Source organism: Mchenga conophoros, linkage group LG23, assembly GCF_057382185.1.
Source record: "Mchenga conophoros isolate Kocher_MC1m ecotype Shallow Benthic linkage group LG23, M_conophoros_male_GT1.1, whole genome shotgun sequence".
NCBI classification, from domain to species: Eukaryota; Metazoa; Chordata; class Actinopteri; order Cichliformes; family Cichlidae; genus Mchenga; species Mchenga conophoros.
The window spans coordinates 48,444,537-48,466,175 of NC_140547.1; the positions used below are offsets into that span (position 1 = coordinate 48,444,537).

Below are 21,639 nucleotides of genomic sequence, written 5' to 3' on the forward strand. Positions count from 1 at the left end.
TTCCAAGCTCCTTAGACTACGATGACCTGGATGACTGAGAACCTTCACAGACTTAAGTATTAAATTAATAGTTGGTTTTCATTCTTTGTTTTTAGATTTTTTTTTTCTATTCGTATCCTCTCGTGTATTTAACTGGCCAGTTCAGTCCAATTTACTTTGGGAAATATTTAATCTGAGGTAGGGATGCACCGATACCGGTATCTGGTATCGGCCTCGATACCGCATTTTCTAAAGTACTCGTGAAAAGTTCCCCGATACCGAGGACCGATACCACGGTCTGAGACCTGTCTATGTTTGAGCGGCATGTAAGGGGTTAATCACAGGCGCCGAGTGCCCGCCCCCAGGCCCCGGCTGCATCTCAGAGCTGGGAGAAAGCGAGGCGAGACAAGTCAGCCGTGTGGAACTATTTCAAAGTGAACGAAGACACGAAAACAAAGGCGGACTGCAAATTGTGCTCATCGAAATTGTCCAGAGGAGGCTCAAAAGGTAGCGCATTTAACACAAGTAATTTAATCAAGCACCTAAAATCCCAACACGACAACGAGTACAAAGAGTTTGCCCACGCTTATTTACCCACACTTATTAGCACAGAGGAGCATAGCTGATGCTAAAGCAGTGGGACGGAAAATAGTTGGGCATTTTAAACATTCCGCCTTAGCCTACTCCCGCCTCGAGGACATTCAGGGACAGCTCAACCAGCCAATAAAGAGACTGCAGCAGGACGTACAGACACGCTGGAACAGCACGTATTACATGACATCAGTCCTATTTTTCCACATATTAATACATTTATGAATTTTGTGCAGGTATAAAGATCGCTTCTTCTCCAACACTGCTCCAGAGGCCAAGCTGCACCTGAAGCAGGAGCTTCTAGAGGTGAGGCAGAGGGGAGTCGGGCAGAAGCTGCAGAACCTCCTGCTAAACTGTTCCTCAAGGCCCAGGCTGCCGCTGGCAGCAGGTGCTGCCATTGAGCTCGACACATACCTCGGAGAGGCCCCAAGCCCTCGTGAAGACAGTCCTCTGAAGTACTGGGGTGTCAACAAAATCAGGTTCCCCACTTTGGCTAAAATAGCCTGTAAATAGCTCTCAGCCCCATGTAGCAGTGTGGACAGTGAAAGGCTTTTTAGCTCAGTGTCACACATTATAGATGAAAACAGAAACAGTCTGACTGCTGATGATGCAGAAAAGCTACTTTTCTTAAAAAACCCTGCCACTCACTGTTTCTCTCCATTTAGTGAGTCATCTTAGACTCGATGTTAATACCTACCTCAGTTGCACTGACTGCCACAGTTCTATGTCAGTGGATGTTGTTAGTTTATTCACATATTGTGCACTAAATGGCAAAGATGTTTATTAATGCCCCTTGTGTTGTCCAAAGCGGCAGAGTTTAAAATAAACTGAAAAATACTTGAGTTGCACTGTCACTGTTTACATTTTTTTTTATAATTATTTATTCTGTAATATGTTGCATACAACATGCTTTTCATTTTAAATAAATGTTCTTAATTCCAAACCAGTCCCTTGTTTGTTTGTTGTTAAATTATAGGACTAAAGCTGTTACCTGTAAATTTAAATCATGTTTTTATTAAGTACTCGGTATCGGCGAGTACTGAAATGCAAGCACTCGTACTTGTTTCCAAAAAAGTGGTATCGGTGCATCCCTAATCTGAGGTAAACATTTTGCTTTTCATTTGACCCCTGACCTGTCTGCTGTAATGCAGGAGGCAGGTTTATGACCCATACTGCAGCCAGACACCACAGGAAGCCTTCCTCCATGTTTTCTTTACAGTAATTGATTCAGCCAGTTTAAGTCTCCTTTGTTTTTGTGCATTAGATCACTGTGTGGGTTGTGTTGAGTGCTTATGTATTTGTAAGTAGCCATTATGACTTGACTAGTGGTGTTTATCTCTTTTAAGGGTCTAGTATCATCAGTTAATTAGTTTTTACTGTTTGGAGAATTATAACCATCATAATCAACCGAATCATCTCAACATGTATTTGCTCAAAAATGTATTTATTACCACAAACATGTATTTAATTATCAACAAAAGGAAAATCAACAGTTTCTAGAACTCCAACAGGGGCAGGACTTGGAGGTACTGGGATTTCAGGAGGCAGCAGAATGGTACACTGGTCAGTGTCATTATTATTGACCTGTGATGGTGGATGGCCTTGGAGGGAGCTGAGAGGTAACTCAGACCTCTTGTCTTCAGGACACATAAAGCAAACATACTCCTTCTCAGCAGCTGGAGACTTAGAGACATCCCAACTCATCAGCCTCATGCGTTTGGGCATCAAATGTTCCTCTTCATCATTAACAGAAAAAGCAGTAGAATACCTGCGCTTTCTGCAGAGACCTACCTCTGCAGTGGGTGGAGGTCTCGGAGGCAGAGGAACATCGCTAGGACACATGAAAAACATCACGTCATCATCCAGGGATGAACGATCGTTTTTCAAATCTGGATGCATGATCTTGTCTGTGTCCTTTGCATGAAAGCTGGCATCAGCAGGTGGAGGAACTGAAGAAACTGGTACATCAGAACTCATCAGCCTCATGCGTTTGGGCATCAAGTGTTCCTCTTCATCCTCCACAGAAAAAGCAGTAGAATATCTGCGCTTTCTGCAGAGACCTACCTCTGCAGTGTGTGGAGGCACTGGGATTTCAGGAGGCAGCAGAATGGTACACTGGTCAGTGTCATTATTATTGACCTGTGATGGTGGATGGCCTTGGAGGGAGCTGAGAGGTAACTCAGACCTCTTGTCTTCAGGACACGTAAAGCAAACATACTCCTTCTCAGCAGCTGGAGACTTAGAGACATCCCAACTCATCAGCCTCATGCGTTTGGGCATCAAATGTTCCTCTTCATCCTCCACAGAAAAAGCAGTAGAATATCTGCGCTTTCTGCAGAGACCTACCTCTGCAGTGGGTGGAGGTCTCGGAGGCAGAGGAACATCGCTAGGACACATGAAAATTGTCACTTCATCATCCAGGGATGAACGATCGTTTTTCAAATCTGGATGCATGATCTTGTCTGTGTCCTTCGACTGAAAGCTGGCATCAGCAGGTGTTGGACTTAGGAGCTCACATGCAGGTGCGCTGATAGGTCGGAACATGAAAGCGGGAACTTCATTGTCCAGAGCACAACGGTCTGCACTGGATGAGCGTGGGAGCTTCTCCTTTGCCTGTGGAGGAGGCAGACTTTGACTTTGTGTTGCAGAGGAACATTCAAGTCATCTGACGTTTTGCTCTGTTACATATTATTATTGTTGTTGTTGGATTTTTCTTTAAAAATTCACACGATTTAATGTTTAGAAACAGACACAGTGAAGGGTAACTTACCACAGCTCGAGCCATTTTAGGCGTCTGTCAAGGCAAAGACGCAGGATTTGGTTTCTCTGTGTAAGATTACAGGACAGTTGTCAGTTTCATTTTCAAGTCAGTTGGATAAATTCATATCAAACTTCTCAAAATGTATCATTAAACCATTGTTCAGGTGGACAAATATGAAAGATATGAAGATAAAAACAGTAACAGCTGGCAATCAAGGGAAAACAACCTTACGAAAAAGGTCTTAATCATTATTGTTTTAAAGTAAATCTTTCAGTCCTTACTTCAGTGATTGTTTGAAGTCTCTGTGCTTGTTGTCAGTCGCAGATTTGTGTAAAATATTTGCAGTTTGTGAATAAAGTTTGCAGGAGCTCCAAAGTTTGTCTGTTCAATACCAAAGTAATGAGGAGACTGAGTGCAGGTTTGGAATCCTCAGTGACAGAAGAATGCAGCAATGTTTGAATTTGAATTTGTTATTGTTTTATTAACAACAACTACCAGGATCATACCATAGCAACACAGTGATGCCCAATCAAATGTCAGGTACAAGGGATAGCCCACATACACATCCAACAGCACAGTAAAGCAATGGGCACCAATGCCACCAGTCAGGCCTTAAAAATACCTGAGTTATATAACAGCACACTGACAGTGTCTCATCCAAAAATATAAAATGTATAAATACAGTTAATATCATTTTCATTTAAATTTTATTTAATTCTCTTCATATAGTGCCAAACAGATGTCTCAAGTCGTCACTGTTACAACATAGATAAACATGAACATGAAATCCATTATTTAATTCTCTTCCATTCACTCCAGTTCAATTCAATAGCTATATAGATGGATAGACAGATACTGTATTATATACTATATTGATTCCAAATGGATAATTAATGTGTTATATCACCAGGATAATGAATTCAAGTAGTACAATCTCCAATAAACAGACAACACAGTTCAAGTTCAAAGTGCAATATGTGCAGGATCCAGGCTTTATATTGTAAGATGCAAAATGTTTATATATACATAATATTGTTGAAAAAATAAAGAAAGTTAAAAATCAAAATAAGTTTATTGTCACTGTGGCTGATGTGATTGCAATATGAACCCGGAAGCAGACAAGGGAGAGATGGAACTGAATCTTAACAAAAAAACAAACCATTTATTAGGTTGAAAAACACGAACACAAAACAAGGCCCAGCAAACAGGGGCGGAAACTAAAACTAAAACCTATCCTGGGAATAACTCGGTATGACTGTGACAACTATGACAAGAAAAACATGAACATGAATCCGAGGAGGTGCATGCGAGAAACTCTGATGAAAAAACATGAACATGAACATGGACCTAAACAGAATCAGGAGATAACCTGAAACCCGGAATAACGTGAACGGAGGAAAACGCACCAACACTGCCCAGAGGAAGACAGCGGACTTAAATACACAGAAGAGAAAGGAGGGAAGTGGAAACACAGCTGACACAAATGAACCTGACACCACAGGGGAAGCAAAATGAAACACACTGAACATGGAAACACAACCCTTTCATAATAAAAGACGAAACAAGGAGAGACGTGGACGTGTGATGGGCTGAGTTGCCAAATGGCTGGTAGGCTTTTAGCTAGGCTTTAGCTTCAGCCAAGTGGAAGCTAAATTGGCTAGTCATTCATATGTAAATTAGGTTGTTACCTGAGAATTCTGGAGGGGAGTGGGGGTGTGTGAATGATTGCTGATTTCTAACTGCCAACTGCCTCTTTGTTTGTCTGGGGGGGGAGCTGCTAAAAGCGGTGAACTTCCTTTTGTGTTCGTCTTGATGCATTCTCAATCATCCAGGAAATTAAATCTCCAAAAGTCACCAACTTGGAGTGGTTAGTTTCCTGAGCCACAAGGAAACTTGTGTTTCAGTTTGCCATCTTAGGGAGAAATCAACACACATGGGTGTATGTCCTTTGTTGCTGAGATTTATTGATAAAAACAGTACAAAAAAACCAACCATTTGTACACATATTTACAAATAATAAGAAAAAGTGAGTGAGTACATTTCAACATTTTCAGCAATCACTCACAATCCTGGCACTGCCATGGTATCTGTAGTCTGCATTTACCACATGTGTATCTGTAGCAGTGAACACATCGCACAGTGGCATGATTGTTCTTGCATTTGTGTTTGACCTGACACATGGCTCTTTTTCCAGGGCTAGGTGTGGAGGGTTGTGTCCGAAGCAACTGTTCTTTTCTTGCCTTCTTCCCAGCTACATGAGAGTGAGCCAGCTCTCTTGCAAGCTCCACCAGGAAGTCCACCCGTCTTTCCTTCGTCCTGGTGCATGCTTGATACAGCACATCCTGCGGAGCTCCATAGGATAATTCTAAAAAGTGCTTTAGTTCCTCACATTTTAATGCAACCCACTGAATTAAAGCTGAAACTACATCTGAGTTGTATCATTTCAAATTCATTGTTGTAATTTACAGAACCAAAGTTAGAGAAAGTTGTTTCTGTCCAAAGTCTTATAGACATAACTGTATGATTTTCAATGATTTCAAGGACAGCTGAAGATAAAAAGTATTCAACAAGGAGAGACCAGGAATTAGTGACGTGCAGAGTTTGAATAAGAAGCTGTAATTAGACTGAATGCAAGACGAGAGCAAAGCCATGGCAACAGCAGGAAGTGGAGCAGGACCTGCGTGTGTCCATGAAGCTCGATGTTTTTGTGCACAGATCACATGCAGTCTGAAATGTTGTGCAGTCCAGACTGTATATTTTGCTGAGTGAAATACAAAAGCTTCCTTCATGGATGGAAAAGAAACTGTTTCAGTGTCAAATGAAACACTTTCTGTTGATTTCAACTCCCAGAACTGAGTTCAGCTGAGCTCCACGGTGCAACAATTAGACTCCACTATGTTTTCTCTGCTTTGTAACAGCAACAGGCTGTTTAGGGCAAGATTTGCTAAAAGGCTCAAAACAGCGCTTACAGACATGGTTCGTTTTTTGGGCCAATTACAAAAGTTCTGCTGTTTTCTAAACACAGGAGATGTGAGTTCAAATGTATAAAACACAAAAATAAGACATGCTTATTTGTATTAAATATCTGGATAATGATCTGTAGATGTTAAAAACATTAATAACACAGTTTGAATGTCCAGAATTGGTCTTCATCAGGGTCACAAAAATCTTTGAGATTCTGTCTCTGACACACAATCCTGTCGCTGCGCTCGATTTGTAAACACTAACAGCTCTTTGACTCCAGAACCCAGTTTGTGTTGGTGCGAGGCATTAGTGGATCTCTCTCTTAGAGTAGAGTTAGAGTTACTACAGTTTCTTAGGAAACTGAAGAAGGCCCGTCTCCCTCCTCCAGATTCCCGTGCAAATGTCAGACAATTCAAAATCCTGTTTGACTTTATAAAGGAGACACAAATGTGCAACAATCTTGACAGAGTGCTACAGTGTCACAGACAGTTGCACTGCCTTTGATGAGAAACACTGAGTGATAGTAAAACTAAACAATCACTGCAACACACTGATACAGGAGAAGTTGTGATTGTTCTTTTCATTTGTCCTGTTGTGTAGTTTGGCTGTAGTGTGCCCCCCACCCACCCCCCTTTCAAGAAGCCAGCTGTATGATCGTCCACATTAAGAGAAGGAGTTAAAAGTGGGAGTCAAAACCTCCAAGTTAAAGTGGAACATTAATGTCACACAAATGCAGACACAGACTCAGTGCCATTTTTATATTGTTAGATTCAGAGATTTTATTGAAGTTCTCAGTTATATTAGGGACATACAGAATGCTTTCTAATGGAATAAGAGGAGAGAGTGAAGCAACTGTGCCACCCTAAGGACCATGGAGTGGGATTAATGATGAGTTGTGCTCATTTGATACCAACTAATGTGTGTTGGGTGCATTGTGAGCGCCGTCCAGGAGCGAACCAAACCCCAAGACTGGCAATTGGGACATTGAATGTCACCTCTCTGGTGGGGAAGGAGCCTGAGTTAGTGCGTGAGGTTGAGAGGAACCGGCTAGATATAGTCAGGCTCACCTCAACACACGGCTTGGGCTCTGGAACCAGCCTCCTGGAGAGGGGCTGGACTCTGTCTCAGTCTGGAGTTGCCCCTGGTGAGAGGCGGCGGCCTGGGGTGGGTATCCTGGTGTCCCTTCAGCTTGCTGCCTGTATGTTGGGGTTTCTCCCAGTGGATGAGAGGGTTTGTTATCTGTGCCTCCGGGTTGGGGTTCAGAGTACCCAGCCTTCTTGGAGTCCCTGGGTGGGACACTGGAGGGTCCTACTGGGAGACTTAAATGCTCATGTGGGCAACAACAGTGAAACCTGGAGGGGCGTGATTGGGAGGAATGGACCCCAGGACCTGAACCCGAGTGGTGTTTTGTTATTGAACTTCTGTGCAAACCACAGCTTGGCCATAACGAACACCATGTTCGAACATAAGAGTGTCCATAAGTGCACGTGGCACCAGGACACTCTAGGCCACAGGTTGGTGATTTGTTGAGTCTTCTCAGTTTGTGCTAAATCATTGAGTTGATTCTCAGTACTGTTCATTAGAGTTCCTGACCTGTTCTTTCCTGTACCTAGATTTCCTGGACGCGTCCCTGACCCTGTGTGGATTGCCTGTTGCTGGATTGGCATGAGAGTGTAACGGTGTGAGGGTGAGTGGCTGAAGAGGAGTGAGCGTGCGAGCCTGGAAGAGGTGAGTGTAACACAGACGATGCGACGAGGAGCACAGGCAGACAGGAGGGGACACAGCTGGAACTAATGGGCATAACGAGACACAAACCTACAAAGTAAAACAGGAAACTCACAGGCTGTTTCACAATACCAACTTGGGGACACGAACAGAACACAGAGGAAAGACACAGGTAGGGACAATAGAAACACTAAACACACAACTCAAACCCTAAGAACAAATACAAAACAGCAGAAACTGGAAAATAATACCAACAAACTCAAAACACTGGGTCAATGACTCAGGACCACGACAGATCTGCCCTGTTTCACACTTAACACTTTGTGCCCACAGAAATTGGGCGCACCCACAGAAACGCAAAGCAGGAGATGAAGCATTGCTGAATATATGTCCAAACCAACTTCATTCTAAGCCAAAGACTAGAAAATATGGTGAAGCATATTTTACATGTAGTTGTTTTTTCCTGTGTAATAATATTCAACATTGCTATCAATACCTACCTCGGCACTTGTGCAGGTGAAACCAAAGGGAAGATAATCACACCGTGACGCCTCTGCCTTTGTAAATGGAGGGACAGCAACTGCATGTGTGTATGTAAGTGTGTAAAACCTGCAGATAGTCAGATTAACAGTATTTTGTCTCTATCTGCCATTCTGCAATTCATCTCATGTAAACAATAATGTGCGCACAGCGTGACGTGAAAAAAAGGCACATATCTTTGACGTTGCGTGACCAACTCTGTATTCCTCGTCCACATGTAAACGCAAAAAAGGAGTTTTAAAAAATCTCAGTTTTCGGTGATTCGAAACGCCGTTTACATGTGGACGAAAGGTCCAAACACATAGAAACAGCTGCGTTTTCAAAAATCCCCGTTTAGATGTGGACGTAGCGTAAAAGAGTTAGTAGTTTATTTTCTTACTACCTGTAATTTATTGCAGATTATTTGTATTTGCTTAATTGTTTACTAAATGTTTGAGGTGTGAAATAAACCGCAATGGAGCAAAATATGGGCGTGTGTGGTTGGAGGTTGTGTTTGTGCGTGCGCGCGCGAGAGGGGGGCGTGAACATTTATCTTGTAAAACAAGAGGGGCCCAGCAAAAAAAAGTTTGGGAACCACTGCTTTAGGGTTTCCTGACCGCCATGCGCCAGGAGACGACACGCTCCAACCTGTCCAGGGGCTGGGCCTTGGACATGGTCACCCTTAGCAACGATGTCACCAAGATGATGAGGGAGGTTGTCTAAGCTCTGATGTTCTCATATTTTCCATTTTTCTTCAGCACCAAACATGTTTGTAGGTTTTTAGTCTGTTAAATTTATGAAAATCAAAATGTTTCCACCTCTTCTCTCTGCAAGTCTCTAATAATAATAATAATAATAATAATAATAATAATAGTAACATTAATGATCGTGTATGTGACCTCACACAGTAAAGCTGATGTGAGGATCATCACAGTTTTGGTGGTTGTATGAACTTAGAATGCATAAAATAATAATTTGTTTTAATTAAAAAACTTTCCCTCTGTCATTTCCTGAGTGTTTCAAAATAAAAGTCCTCTCTTTCATGTTTTGAATGTGAGGCTGTTCCTGTGATGCCTTCAAATCTGTTTCAGTCTGCAGTTTTTTACAGTTCAGACCCAAAGTGACTCAAACATTTACTTAAAAGAGGTTTTTGTTCGTCTGGGTTTTCCTGCTCAGCAGCGCTAAACAGGCAAAAGCAGAAAAACACAAACAGAAAGAAACAGGAAAATATGTGTTTCTGTGAACAATGCAGCAGCAAAATGAAAGACCAGGATTTATCTTTTAATGACTGACAAAAACATTAAATGATCATGTTTATTTTCACATAAATGTTCCATCGGTCCTTCTTTTACAATAAGTTTAGAAATGAAAAATACTAATAACACACCAGGAAAAAGCCAACAGCACGAGTCCTGAAAGGCTTAAAGAGAAAATAAACGCACAAAGAATGAAACAAAAAGGCACAAAACCTCAAAACAAGAGTGAATTAAATCTGAGCGACACACAAAGATGCTAAAAGCCCCAAACATGAACCTGTGAGGTCATTAATACCTGTGTGTGTGCATGTTTACATGTCTTTGTGGGGACCAAAATGCCCGTCCCCACAAGTTTGAAGACATTTGTGAGACTCAGAATGTGGTTTTAGTGTCAGGGACAGTCAGGTCAGGGTTAGGCATTCAGTCTTAATGGTTAGAGTGAAAGGCTGAGGAGAGCATGATGTCAAATAGATGTCCCCACAAGGATATGAAAACACAACCGTGTGTGTGTTACTGTGAGTTTGTGAGACAAGTGAAGATTTCAGAATCAGTGAGAAATGTTTCACTTCCTGTTGGTGAAGAAGAGCAGACTCCTCTTCAGCCACAGAAATGAAGAAGCTTTTATTTTGTCAGCCTGACAAACACGAGCTGAGCCACGAGCAGAGGCGACCCTGCAGAGGTGAAGGTCACAGTCAGAATCAGCGCCAGAGAACCGCACAAGGACGGCCTCATTGGTCACGGCTGAGTTCATTATGTGATGGTAACAAGCTGATTATTACAGAACAGGAAACACACGTCTGCTCATCAAACACCAGCTGCTGCTGCTTTTATCAGTCTGACAACAAAACCTCACAAGAAAGAAGTTTTTGTGAGTTTGCAGCGTTCCTCTAAACTGAAAACTAAAACAGACTGAAAATGGGAACACGCACCCACACTCGAGAGTCAGGCAGCTTAAATGTGTTTGTCTTCATCTGTAGTTACGTTTCATTGGCTGGAAATGTGCTAACTGGAATCCTTCATGAGTCCAGATGCACAAAAACAAGTGTTTACTGCTCCACGCTGCACGAATCTGAATCAAAATCACTCAGACGCACCCACGTAGGCATTCCACTAAAACCATGTGACCACCTTCACCTTTAAACCTGTCGTGAATATAATTTTAGACTCTTCACTTTATTTTGAAAGAACAGATTTGCAGGAAGTGCGGCTGCTGCAGAAACTCTTCACTTTTCACTGGCTTTAATCTTGAAGGTTTCTCCAGATGTGGAACATTCATGCTAAACATTCAACATCTGACGACCGTCTCCGTGTAAAACACTGACAAACTCAAACTTTATACGGTAACTGACAGATTTATTCCTCCATTTTCAGGCATTTCACAATGAACTTGGATTAGTTTGATGATTTTATTCACGTTGGTGAATAAAACCAGCCAAGAGGCTGATTCCTGCAGAGGAGGAGGCAGAGTGGAGGAATCTGCAGGTTCTGTCTCTAACACACAACCAGAGCTTCAATCATAACGAGCACATAATAAAACCATGATCCCCCCTGATCGACTCTTTTAGCCTGTTTCCTCTGGATCGAACAGGATCTAACAAACCCCAGCTTCTGCTGGGACACTGGTCATCATGGGAGGAAAAAGATGGCTGCCGTGTTGCCGTTTCCTGTCTTACACCAGCATTATACTTCCTGTATCTGTGGGTCTGAGTTTTTAATCAGAGGATGAACTTAAAGCTTTCAGTCTGCTCTACAACCCACCACCTATCCACACGTCTGCTAAGTGGACTGGAAATCAGTAAAACTTCTACCAGACTTTAGTAAATATTGCATTAAGATGAGCAGACAGATTTTAATCTCAGCATCGTGCACACAGATTTTTCAGGACACTGGAAGAGTTCCTGCCGTGGATTTAGATGTTAGTGTTGTGTGGATGATCCCATTCTGTGATCTTTGTGTTACTAACACTGATGACACCACCGTTATTGGACTCATCTCGGACGGGGATGAGTCTGCCTACAGGAGGGAGGTTGAACGTCTGGTGTCCTGGTGCAGCCACAACAACCTGGTGCTGAATGCCCAGAAGACAGTGGAGATTATTGTGGACTTCAGGACGCACACAGCTCCACTCCCCCCCATCATCCTGTCTGACACCCCCATCACCTCTGTGGACTCATTCCGCTTCCTGGGTACCACCATCACCCAGGACCTGAAGTGGGAGCCCACCATCATCTCCGTCATTAAGAAAGCCCAGCAGAGGATGTACTTCCTGAGGCAGCTGAAGAAATTCAACCTGCCAACACGGACGATGATGCAGTTCTACACCGCAATCATCGAGTCCATCCTCACCTCCTCCATCACTGTGTGGTACGCTGGAGCCACTATCAGGGACAAACAGAGACTGCAGCGTGTTGTGCGCTCTGCTGACAAGGTGATTGGCTGCAGACTCCCATCTCTGCAGGACCTGTACACCTCCAGGACACTGGGGCGTGCAGCTCGGATCTCAGCTGACCCTTCTCACCCTGGACACAGTCTGTTTGACCTGCTCCCCTCAGGCAGGAGGCTCCGGTCCATTCGCACCAGAACCTCTCGCCATAAGAACAGTTTCTTCCCCTCTGCTGTTGGACACATGAACAATAACCGTATGACTGTTCCCACCACTAACACATGACCCTATGCTGTGTTCACTGCATCATTCCATGTTTGGCACTGATCACCACCTGCACTCATGTATATATCATGTATATATCTATCTACTTAGCACTTTTAATTCTTATTCTTATTTTTATTTTCATGTCTATTTAAGCGTAATTTATGACAGTATGTTTGCACTGAAGCACCACAGCAATTTCCTAATGTTGTAAACCTGCTCAACATTTGGCAATAAAACCCTTTCTGATTCTGATTCTGATGCTTTTACACTTTAGGACCCTCGAGACCTCTGCTGCTCAGCCGTCCTGATCGCTGCCTCCACTTTAACCAGAGGCTGTAACCTCTGATCATTTCACCTGCACCGGCAGTAAAACTCTTCTCCAGAACCAAACGTGCCATAAACCCGTCACAGCTTCATCATCAGCTCAGTCTCAGCAACATGCAGACGACCGAGCAGCAGAAACTCTGCAGGGAACGTCTGAAGTCTGTTCTTCAGTTTTCCCAGCTCACTGTTTATTGAACATGAGACAGAAAAATAATTTCACCTTTAATGTGAAACTTTTATCGCCTGTGACATGTTTGCAGGAAGTTTACATGCTGTGATTTAGTGTCACAGCCATAAATATCACACAAGGTAAAAACTACAAGTCCCAGCATCCTCTGTGTTTAGGGAGGAGCAGTGAAAGTGAAAGTGTTGCTCCTCCGTTCAGAGCAGCAGGAGGAGGAAGGTGGAGCTGAGGCAGGTGAGTGTTAACATGAATATGTTTCTTCTTATGACATAAAATAATTCCACGCTGTTCGTGTCTGTGGGTGAAACGTGAGGCCGGTCGGCTCCTCTGAGCGCTGGTTTCCTGTAAGTAGAGAGGAAGTGAGTTTAGCTGAGAGAGCAGGAGGAGAGTGAGAGCTGTGCTGAGGCAGGTGAGTGTTAACACCGCTCTGACATTACTGTGTCTCTGTGGCGGGAACAACAGGCTCCGTCAGTGGAGGCAAAAATAATCAGACTTTGGTTTTTCAAAGGAAACTACTTTATGTTGGGAGAAGCCGCGCGCTCATTGGATAACGACTTGTCAATCTCAAGTTATTAGCCAATGAGCGCGCAGGTTCACAGTAAGACCCGCCCTTATCTCGACGTGTTTTAAAACTAAAATGGCGACACAAACTCGGTGAGTGGAGTTCAGGCTGACTTTATGAAAGTGCGACGTTTGAGCCACTTCCTGTTCTCAGTCCCGGCGTCCTGATCACCGAGGTTTCTGTTGCTCTGATATCTGATATTGATTATATCGGTAAACAGGCTGTAGGCAGAAACATCAGGTCTGATCTGAAAATCCCTTCAAAAACAAACTTTAAGAGTTTTATGTCCGTGTGAGGCCGCACGCTGATTGGATAACCACCTGTCAGTCTCAGGGTATTAGCCAATGAGCGCGCAGATTCACAGTAAGACCTTCGTCATTCTTGTAAACTAAAACATCGACAGTAAAACTGTAACGTGTCCTGTGATCTATAAACACTCTGTGATGAATAATCTGAAGTCATTTTGAGCCTGACAGTAGTTTCCTGTCACAGAGCAGAAGCTGCAGGCAGTTTTTGGCACCTTTTATGTTTAATTTATTCCAAAATAAATCAATAAAGGTAGAAAAGAACTCTCAGTGACATTAAAAATCTATTTTTAAAGACAGATGTGACCAAGTGCAACAAATATAAGATGAGATGTTTACAGATATTTGAAGTATTGATCATATGTAGAACACAGAGCAGGTCCAATAACAGAGTCATCCTGCTCACAAACAGCAGTTTGGTTTCATGAGCTCACTTCCTGCAGTGATCCTCAGCTTCTCTCCAAAGGAGCCGTAACATGTGGGCTCCTCACCATGATGATGATCCCAAACACACTGAGTTCCTTCATCCACCTGATCATGTACTTATTAAATAATGTGATGGTTTTGGTGTTTTTTAAAGACTTTGAGCCTCTAAAATAACTGGTTTGGACTTTAGGGCCAAAGCTCCAACATTAGAAAGCCGTCAGTGTGATGCTTCCAGTACAACAGCACCTCTGAGTGTGTGTGTTTACCTCTCAGACTAACTCCACCCTGACATCAAGAAGATGGAGGAAGAGGACGGAGCAGCATCCAGCTGTGTATCTGTGAGGAGTGACGGGGTTACACAAACACCTCCACCTTACAGTCATGGACCTGCAGCAATAATGTAAGAACACTACTAACTTTATTAGTCATTTCAACATAACCATGACAGAATCATTGATCTGTGATTGGTTCAAACTGTTTGATCTGAGTTTGATTTTTATTGACTTGTTTTCTTGCTAAGATCTGAACTCTGTAAGTTTAAGTGAAGTCAGTGCAGCAGAATCAGAGAGAAGAGCTGAGAACAAACTGAGTTCATTCAGAGACAGAAAAAACCGCTGATGATTGGCTGACCTGTCAGCGTTATGAGGCAGACACAATATCACAGAGGGATCAGCTGATCATATGGCTGTCAGAGAGAACTGATCAGTTATTGATGTTTGTGTTTGCAGAGGTCAGAGGTCACAGTCTCCAGCATCCAGTTGTGTGTCTGTGAGGAGTGACTGGTCCAAAGAAATATTTCCTCCAGGCTTCAGTGATGAACCTGCAGCAACAATGTTCTTCAATCATGGAGCTCAGCTGACCATGTAAGAGAGCTGCTGACTCAGAGTTCAAAGGTTGTTTCTATAAATGTTCTGCCAGTGACATCATAACTTAACCTAACACTGGTCTGTGTATGAAGTATCATTTAGTGGCAGTTGTTAAAGTTGTATAATGATGATGCTAGTTTGGGGTGTATTTTCCTGCTGATGCAAATGCATCTACTTTGCCCTTTGTCTGGTGCTTTGGACAAAGACGTCCAATGAAACTCAGAACAACACAGTTTGCACCACCAGCAGGCAGAGGAAGTGGCTGACATCCAGAAATCCTACCAGTGGCTGAACAAAGCTGGACTGAAAGACAGCACAGAGGCACTAATCATGGCAGCACAGGAACAAGCTCCGAGCACAAGACCCATAGAGCCCGGGGTCTACATGGGTCTTTTTGGGGGGGTTGTGTTGTATTAATAGTGACTTTGTTTCTTTGGACCTGACCAAAATCTTTTGTTTTTCAGTTCAGTTGCAACATTGACTAACACTAATGCAGGGGTCGGCAACCTGCAGCTCTTTAGTCCTTACAGTGCGGCTCCTCGTGGTTTGGGAAAATAAATTAGAAGTATTTAGCTGAAGTGTATTTTATTTATGTTCTTTTTTAACTTGTAGTTCTAAATTGGAAGATTATTGTGATATTGAAATATAAAAATAAAATTATATTTTTTATTTTTCATCGCTCAAATAAGCGTCACACTCGTGGAAGCCGGTGTACCCGCCGAAACGCCGTGCATTTATCGAGACTTTCAGCCCCAGGTAGGCCAATTATGGATCTTGGATCCACATTATGTCAGCAGCTGTTCTCCACCGTGAACTATGTTAAAAACAAACACCGCTCACGCCTCACAGACGACAGCTTACAGTCCTGTAAAGATGAAAGTGACTTCGTACAGCCCCGACCTGCAGACGCTGTGCGCAGAGGTTCAGGAGCAGAAGTCCCGTTGTAAACATATCACGGCAGACCCGACGATGTTTGCATGAACACGCTTTTCAGCTTCTCTTTATTGACCACTTTTCACACACGGTTGCTGTACGCACACAGCCGGCTGTAGCTTTGCAGCTCACAGCCCGACACACAACAGCACAGACGTTAAGGCGGCGAGGCGTGATTGCGGGTGCCGCTCAGGTGCGTCCGCCTCCCCTGCAGCGGCGCTGCAGACCACGCCCCGCCACACACATTAACCAGGTAAAATACATATTTAGGCAGAATTTTGCAAATATCTATTTTTCATCTTTCAGCAGCATAGAGCTTTTTTTCCAATTATTTTTTAAAAGTCAGGTCAAGGCTCCAAAAGCCCAAAGGAGATATAAGGGTGGCGGCTCACAGCAGTTTTTGTTTGCTACATCATTTTAGTTCAGCTGGGTGTCTTTCCTTTGGTTATATTTCTTTAAGAGTTCAAATGTGTTCATTACATAAATAACCTGTAATTTTCTCTGTAGCACTTCATGGATTTCATAAGCAACACACCTTAGTTGTTCACACAAAGCATAAAGGTAAAAAACAGTATATACAGTGTTATCTTCATTCTAGACGTCAAAAAGTATTTGTGGCTCCCAGTGTTTTCTTTTGCGTGGAAACTGGCTCCAAATGGCTCTTTGGGTCCTGAAGGTTGCTGACCCCTGACCTAATGGTATATTTTTTTTAGCTGGATCGTTCTATAAAAACATGAATCAAATCTGAGAAAAGTTTCCACCTGACCTGTTGAATGTTATTGAAGCCAGAAGTTTGCCTTCATACTGTGTTTCTTGCATGCCTTTTGTGGTGTACTAATTGATGTGAAATGAATGCAATGTGGTTGTGTTTGCAGAGGTCAGAGGTCACAGTCTCCAGTATCCAGCTGTGTGTCTGTGAGGAGTGATTGGTCCAAAGAAAAAGATCCTCCAAACTTCAGTCATGAACCTGCAGCAACAATGTTCTTCAATCATGGAGCTCAGCTGACCATGTAAGAGAGCTGCTGACTCATTTACAGGTGTTTGAAATTCTGTGACCACTTTGTAATTTTAGTTTATATTTTAAAGTGTTTTTATTTGTAGTTGCCTGTATTTTTATTACACTGTGTGTAACGTGGTGGTTTGTGCTGTTTGGGATTGTTTTGGTGTATTTGTGTCAGAACATCAGATAAATGATTTCATCACATTTTAAAAGAAAGTATCAGGATAATAATCTGAACTGAGTCATCAGAAATAGAAAGATGGTCTCAACAGGCCACTGAGCTGATCTCCAAAGAAATGCAGAAGATTGAAGAGTCCGAGGCTGTTTATTTGTCACAGGCATCGTCATACACGTACAACACAGTGAAATGTGCTGAGCTGCTCCTGTGACTGGACAAAACATTATAAACAATCATTAAATGAAATAATGAAACATTGTGCAGATGTAATGTTAAAGTGCTTTGTGCCACATTAGCACAGCATGTACTGACAGAGCAGTGCAAGCAGAACAAAGCAAATGAGCAAAGTGATGTAAACAGAGTAACTGAACAGAGTGAGCAGAGTAATATCAGCAGTAATGAAGCAGCAGGATCAGTGTAGCAGCGTGTGACGTCATAATGAATCTGGTATGATCTGAAATATGACAGTGAAACAAGAACATGATGTAAGGTCCTGTTTAAACCCTGATGGTGATGCTATGAGGGGAGCATGTTCTGATTTAGGACTTGGATGGTCTGAGGATAGAAGCTCCTCTCTGTTTGTGTCCTGATGGTGCAGAAGCTTCTGCCTGATTGTAGAAGGAGCTGAAGCCAGCATCATCCCAGAGGTGAAGCTCCTCTGTGTGCAGACCTGAGGTCAGATTCCTCCAGGCTGATGTTCAGGATCTACAGAAACGTGTGGTTGTAGTTATTGCTGCACTGTGTGCTGACAGCAGATCCTCAGAACAAAGCGCTGCACACGTGTTCTTTACAAACATCTGTACATATCAAATATGGATCATGGCAGTGAATGAACACGTTTCTGTCATTTGTTTCATTGGCTTCTTTTTTCTGCCTGTGTTCATGTGATTAATGTCTAACACATAAACAGGTTTGTAATCAAACATCACATCATCAGGGAGGCATCATGAAACAAAGTTACTGCTGGAGGCTGAACTCAATTTGGTGGCAATGTTCAAAAATATCACTCAGATCATTTCAAAGCTTTTAGTTCTTCTTCTTCACTTCTGTAAAATAATAGAAAGGAAATCAGAACCCAGAAGTTCACTTCCTGATGACTGAACTCTTTCAAAATAAAGCTGAAAGCTCTGAATGTGACACCGCTGCTCCACAACAGTTTTTAGAGGAGGTCAAAGGTCAGTTGAAAGTGATGGATCCCAAACTTCCAGTACATCCAGTGAAGGACATAATCAGCTCTGTGATGAAGGCTTTTACTGTGGAGTTTGTAGGCTGATCACTCTGTGTTTAATAAGACAGGCAGGAACAGCAAAGGAAACTTGGATTCTGAACTCAAACACAAGTTTCTCCACTTTGACTTTTCTCTGTGACCATCAGAGCTTCTGCACAGTGTCATCAAATCTGGATGTTTGTCACTGACAGTCAATGATTTTAGTGATAAAGAAATGTGTTCACAGAGGGAGGAAGAGGAGTGGTGTCTGTGAGGAGGAGCAGCTGTCCTGCTGTGCTTTGTGTCAGGACGTCCTGAAGGATCCAGTCTCTACCAGCTGTGGACACTGGTTCTGCAGACAGTGCATGTCCTCATACTGGGACCAGTCTGCTTCATCAGGAGACTGGTCCTGTCCCCAGTGTGGAGAAAGATCCAGAACCAGAGCTGGACTGCAGACAGCCAGTCAGAGCAGCTGTGTACAAAGTAAGACTGAACATCTGTCTGCTGATGGACTCATTTCTGAAAACTGGACTTCTTGTTGTTGTTCAGACATTGAAGAGTTTTCTTTCTGTTTTTCTTTCTTTCAGCAGATGTTGGTCTGCAGGAGGTTTTAGATGAACATAAGATCAGTCTGAGGAGGAGATGTGAACGTGTGACTGAAGGAAGTGATGAAACAGGAAGTAGAACCCTCCTCAACAGGATCTACACTGAGCTCTACATCACAGAGGGACAGAATGAAGAGGTTCATAGCCAACATGAGGTGAGGCAGCTGGAGACAGCTTCCAAGATGGACGCCCTCCATGACACTCCAATCAGGTGCCAGGACATCTTTAAAGCCTTACCTGACCAACAGAGACCCATCAGAGTGGTTCTGACCAACGGCGTGGCTGGTGTTGGAAAAACCTTCTCAGTGCAGAAGTTCACTCTGGACTGGGCAGAGGGCTTGGAGAACCAACATGTCAGTGTGGTGGTTCTGCTTTCATTCAGGGAGCTGAACCTGATCAGAGAGGAGCAGTACAGTCTTCTGGAGCTGCTCCATGTTTTCCATCCAACACTACAGAAGGTCACAGCAGAGAAGCTGGCTGTCTCTCAGCTTTTGTTCATCTTTGACGGCCTGGATGAAAGCAGACTTTCATTGGATTTCACCAACAGGAAGCTGCTGTCTGATGTCACACAGAAGTCATCAGTCAGCCAGCTGCTGACAAACCTCATCCAGGGGAATCTGCTTCCCTCGGCTCTCGTCTGGATAACTTCCCGACCTGCAGCGGCCAATCAGATCCCTCCTACATGTGTTGACAGGCTAACAGAAGTACGAGGCTTCACTGATGCCCAGAAGGAGGAGTACTTCAGGAGGAGATTCAGTGATGAAGAGCTGTCCAGCAGAATCATCTCCCACATGAAGACATCCAGGAGCCTCCACATCATGTGTAGAATCCCAGTCTTCTGCTGGATCACTGCTACAGTTCTGGAGCACATGTTGACTACAGAGCAGAGAGGAGAGCTGCCCAAGACCCTGACTGACATGTACTCACACTTCCTGCTGGTTCAGACAAAGAGGAAGAAGAACAAGTACCACGAGGGACATGAGACGAGTCCACAGGAGCTGACGGAGGCTGACAGGGAAGTTCTTCTGAAGCTGGGGAGGCTGGCGTTTGAACATCTGGAGAAAGGAAACCTCATGTTCTACCAAGAAGACCTGGAGCAGTGTGGTCTGGATGTGACAGAGGCCTCGGTGTACTCAGGAGTTTGTACAGAGATCTTCAAAAGAGAGTGTGTGATCTTCCAGAAACCAGTCTACTGCTTTGTTCATCTGAGCATCCAGGAGTTTCTGGCTGCAGTCTACATGTTCCACTGTTTCACCAACAGGAAGTCAGAGGTGCTGAAGGACTTCCTGGGAATAAAATACAAAGAGTCATCTCTGGATGATTTCCTTAAACGAGCCATGGAGAAATCCCTCCAGAGTAAAAATGGCCACCTGGACCTGTTTGTCCGCTTCCTTCATGGCCTCTGTCTGGAGTCCAACCAGAGACTCTTAGGAGGTCTGCTGGGTCAGACAAAGAACAGTCCAGAAACCATCCAGAGAGTCATCAAGAACCTGAAGAATAACAAGAAGTTTAATTCCTGTCCTGACAGAAACATCAACATCTTCCACTGTCTGATGGAGATGAACGACCTCTCAGTACATCAGGAGATCCAAGAGTTCCTGAAGTCAAAGCAAAGGTCAAAGGACCTCTCTATGATCCAGTGCTCAGCTCTGGCCTTCATGCTGCAGATGTCAGAGGAGGTTCTGGATGAGTTTGACCTGCAGAAGTACAAAGCTTCAAAGGAGGGACGACTGAGACTGATTCCAGCTGTGAGGAACTGCAGAAAGGCTCGGTGAGTCCAGATGTGATCATTACATCATTGATCAGTGTCGGTTAACAGTTTAATCTTTAAATTAAAAACACAGTCCTTGGTTATAAAGTGCTTTACAAACACCAACGTTACGGCTAACAGCTGGATTCTCCTGTTTCAGTGCAGCTAGCCAAACAACAAAGAGCCACTTGCTGCTAAAGACAGAGTGAAAGTGGACGGTATATCCTCCATTCTTCATGTAAAACACATGCAGTGAATTGTAATGCACCATCTGTGTTTCCCTTCATGCAGTTTTCTCTTTATGGTGGACTTGGATATTTAAATGTTTCCCTCCTGGAGAGTCTTGTTCACTTGATTAGTTTTTGTGAAGGGGATTCTCCTCACCCCGTCTCCAAGGGAGACACCAGCTACCCTTCAGAGAAAATTTATTTGCCCCACTTGTAACCATGATCTGGTTCTTCCCGTCACTGCCCACAGCTCGTGACCATAGGTGAGGGCAGGGACGTAGATCGACCGGTAAATTTAGAGCTTCGCTGTCACGCTCAGCTCTCTCTCTTCACCACGACAGACTGGTACAGCGTCTACCTCACTGTTACCGCAGCAACAGTCTGTCTGTTGATTCCTGCTCCCCTCCCCCTTCTTTACACGACCCTGAGATACTCAGACTCCTCCACCTGGGGCAGGAACTTGTCTCTGACCCAGAGTGGGCACTCCACCCTTTCCCAGCTGAGGACCATGGCCTCAGATGCTGATCCTCATTCACACGGCTTCACACTCTGCTGAGAACAGCTCCACTGTGAGCTGCAGGCCATCACCTGATGAAGCCAACAGAACCACATCCTCTGTGAAAACAG

General features: G+C 43.6%; 2 protein-coding genes across 2 annotated transcripts in view; both read left to right on the forward strand.

The window, feature by feature from the left end:
* Positions 1–21,639, forward strand: part of LOC146548208 (NACHT, LRR and PYD domains-containing protein 12-like) — a 586,500-nt gene that overhangs the window by 146,702 nt on the left and 418,159 nt on the right. The gene's annotated exons all lie outside the window — the stretch shown is intronic.
* Positions 184–20,810, forward strand: LOC146548211 (protein NLRC3-like). Its single transcript, XM_085263819.1, has 5 exons — positions 184–197; positions 807–1,049; positions 16,921–17,055; positions 18,678–18,913; positions 19,018–20,810. The coding sequence occupies exons 1-5, from the start codon at positions 184–186 to the stop codon at positions 20,808–20,810; spliced, it is 2,421 nt and encodes an 806-aa protein (XP_085119945.1).

Bases quoted from the DNA above. Each gene is read 5' to 3' on its own strand.
- LOC146548211 (XM_085263819.1), top strand. The intron at 17,056-18,677 runs GTAAGAGAGCTG...ATGTGTTCACAG, and splicing joins CATGGAGCTCAGCTGACCAT to AGGGAGGAAGAGGAGTGGTG. The intron at 18,914-19,017 runs GTAAGACTGAAC...TCTTTCTTTCAG, and splicing joins TCAGAGCAGCTGTGTACAAA to CAGATGTTGGTCTGCAGGAG.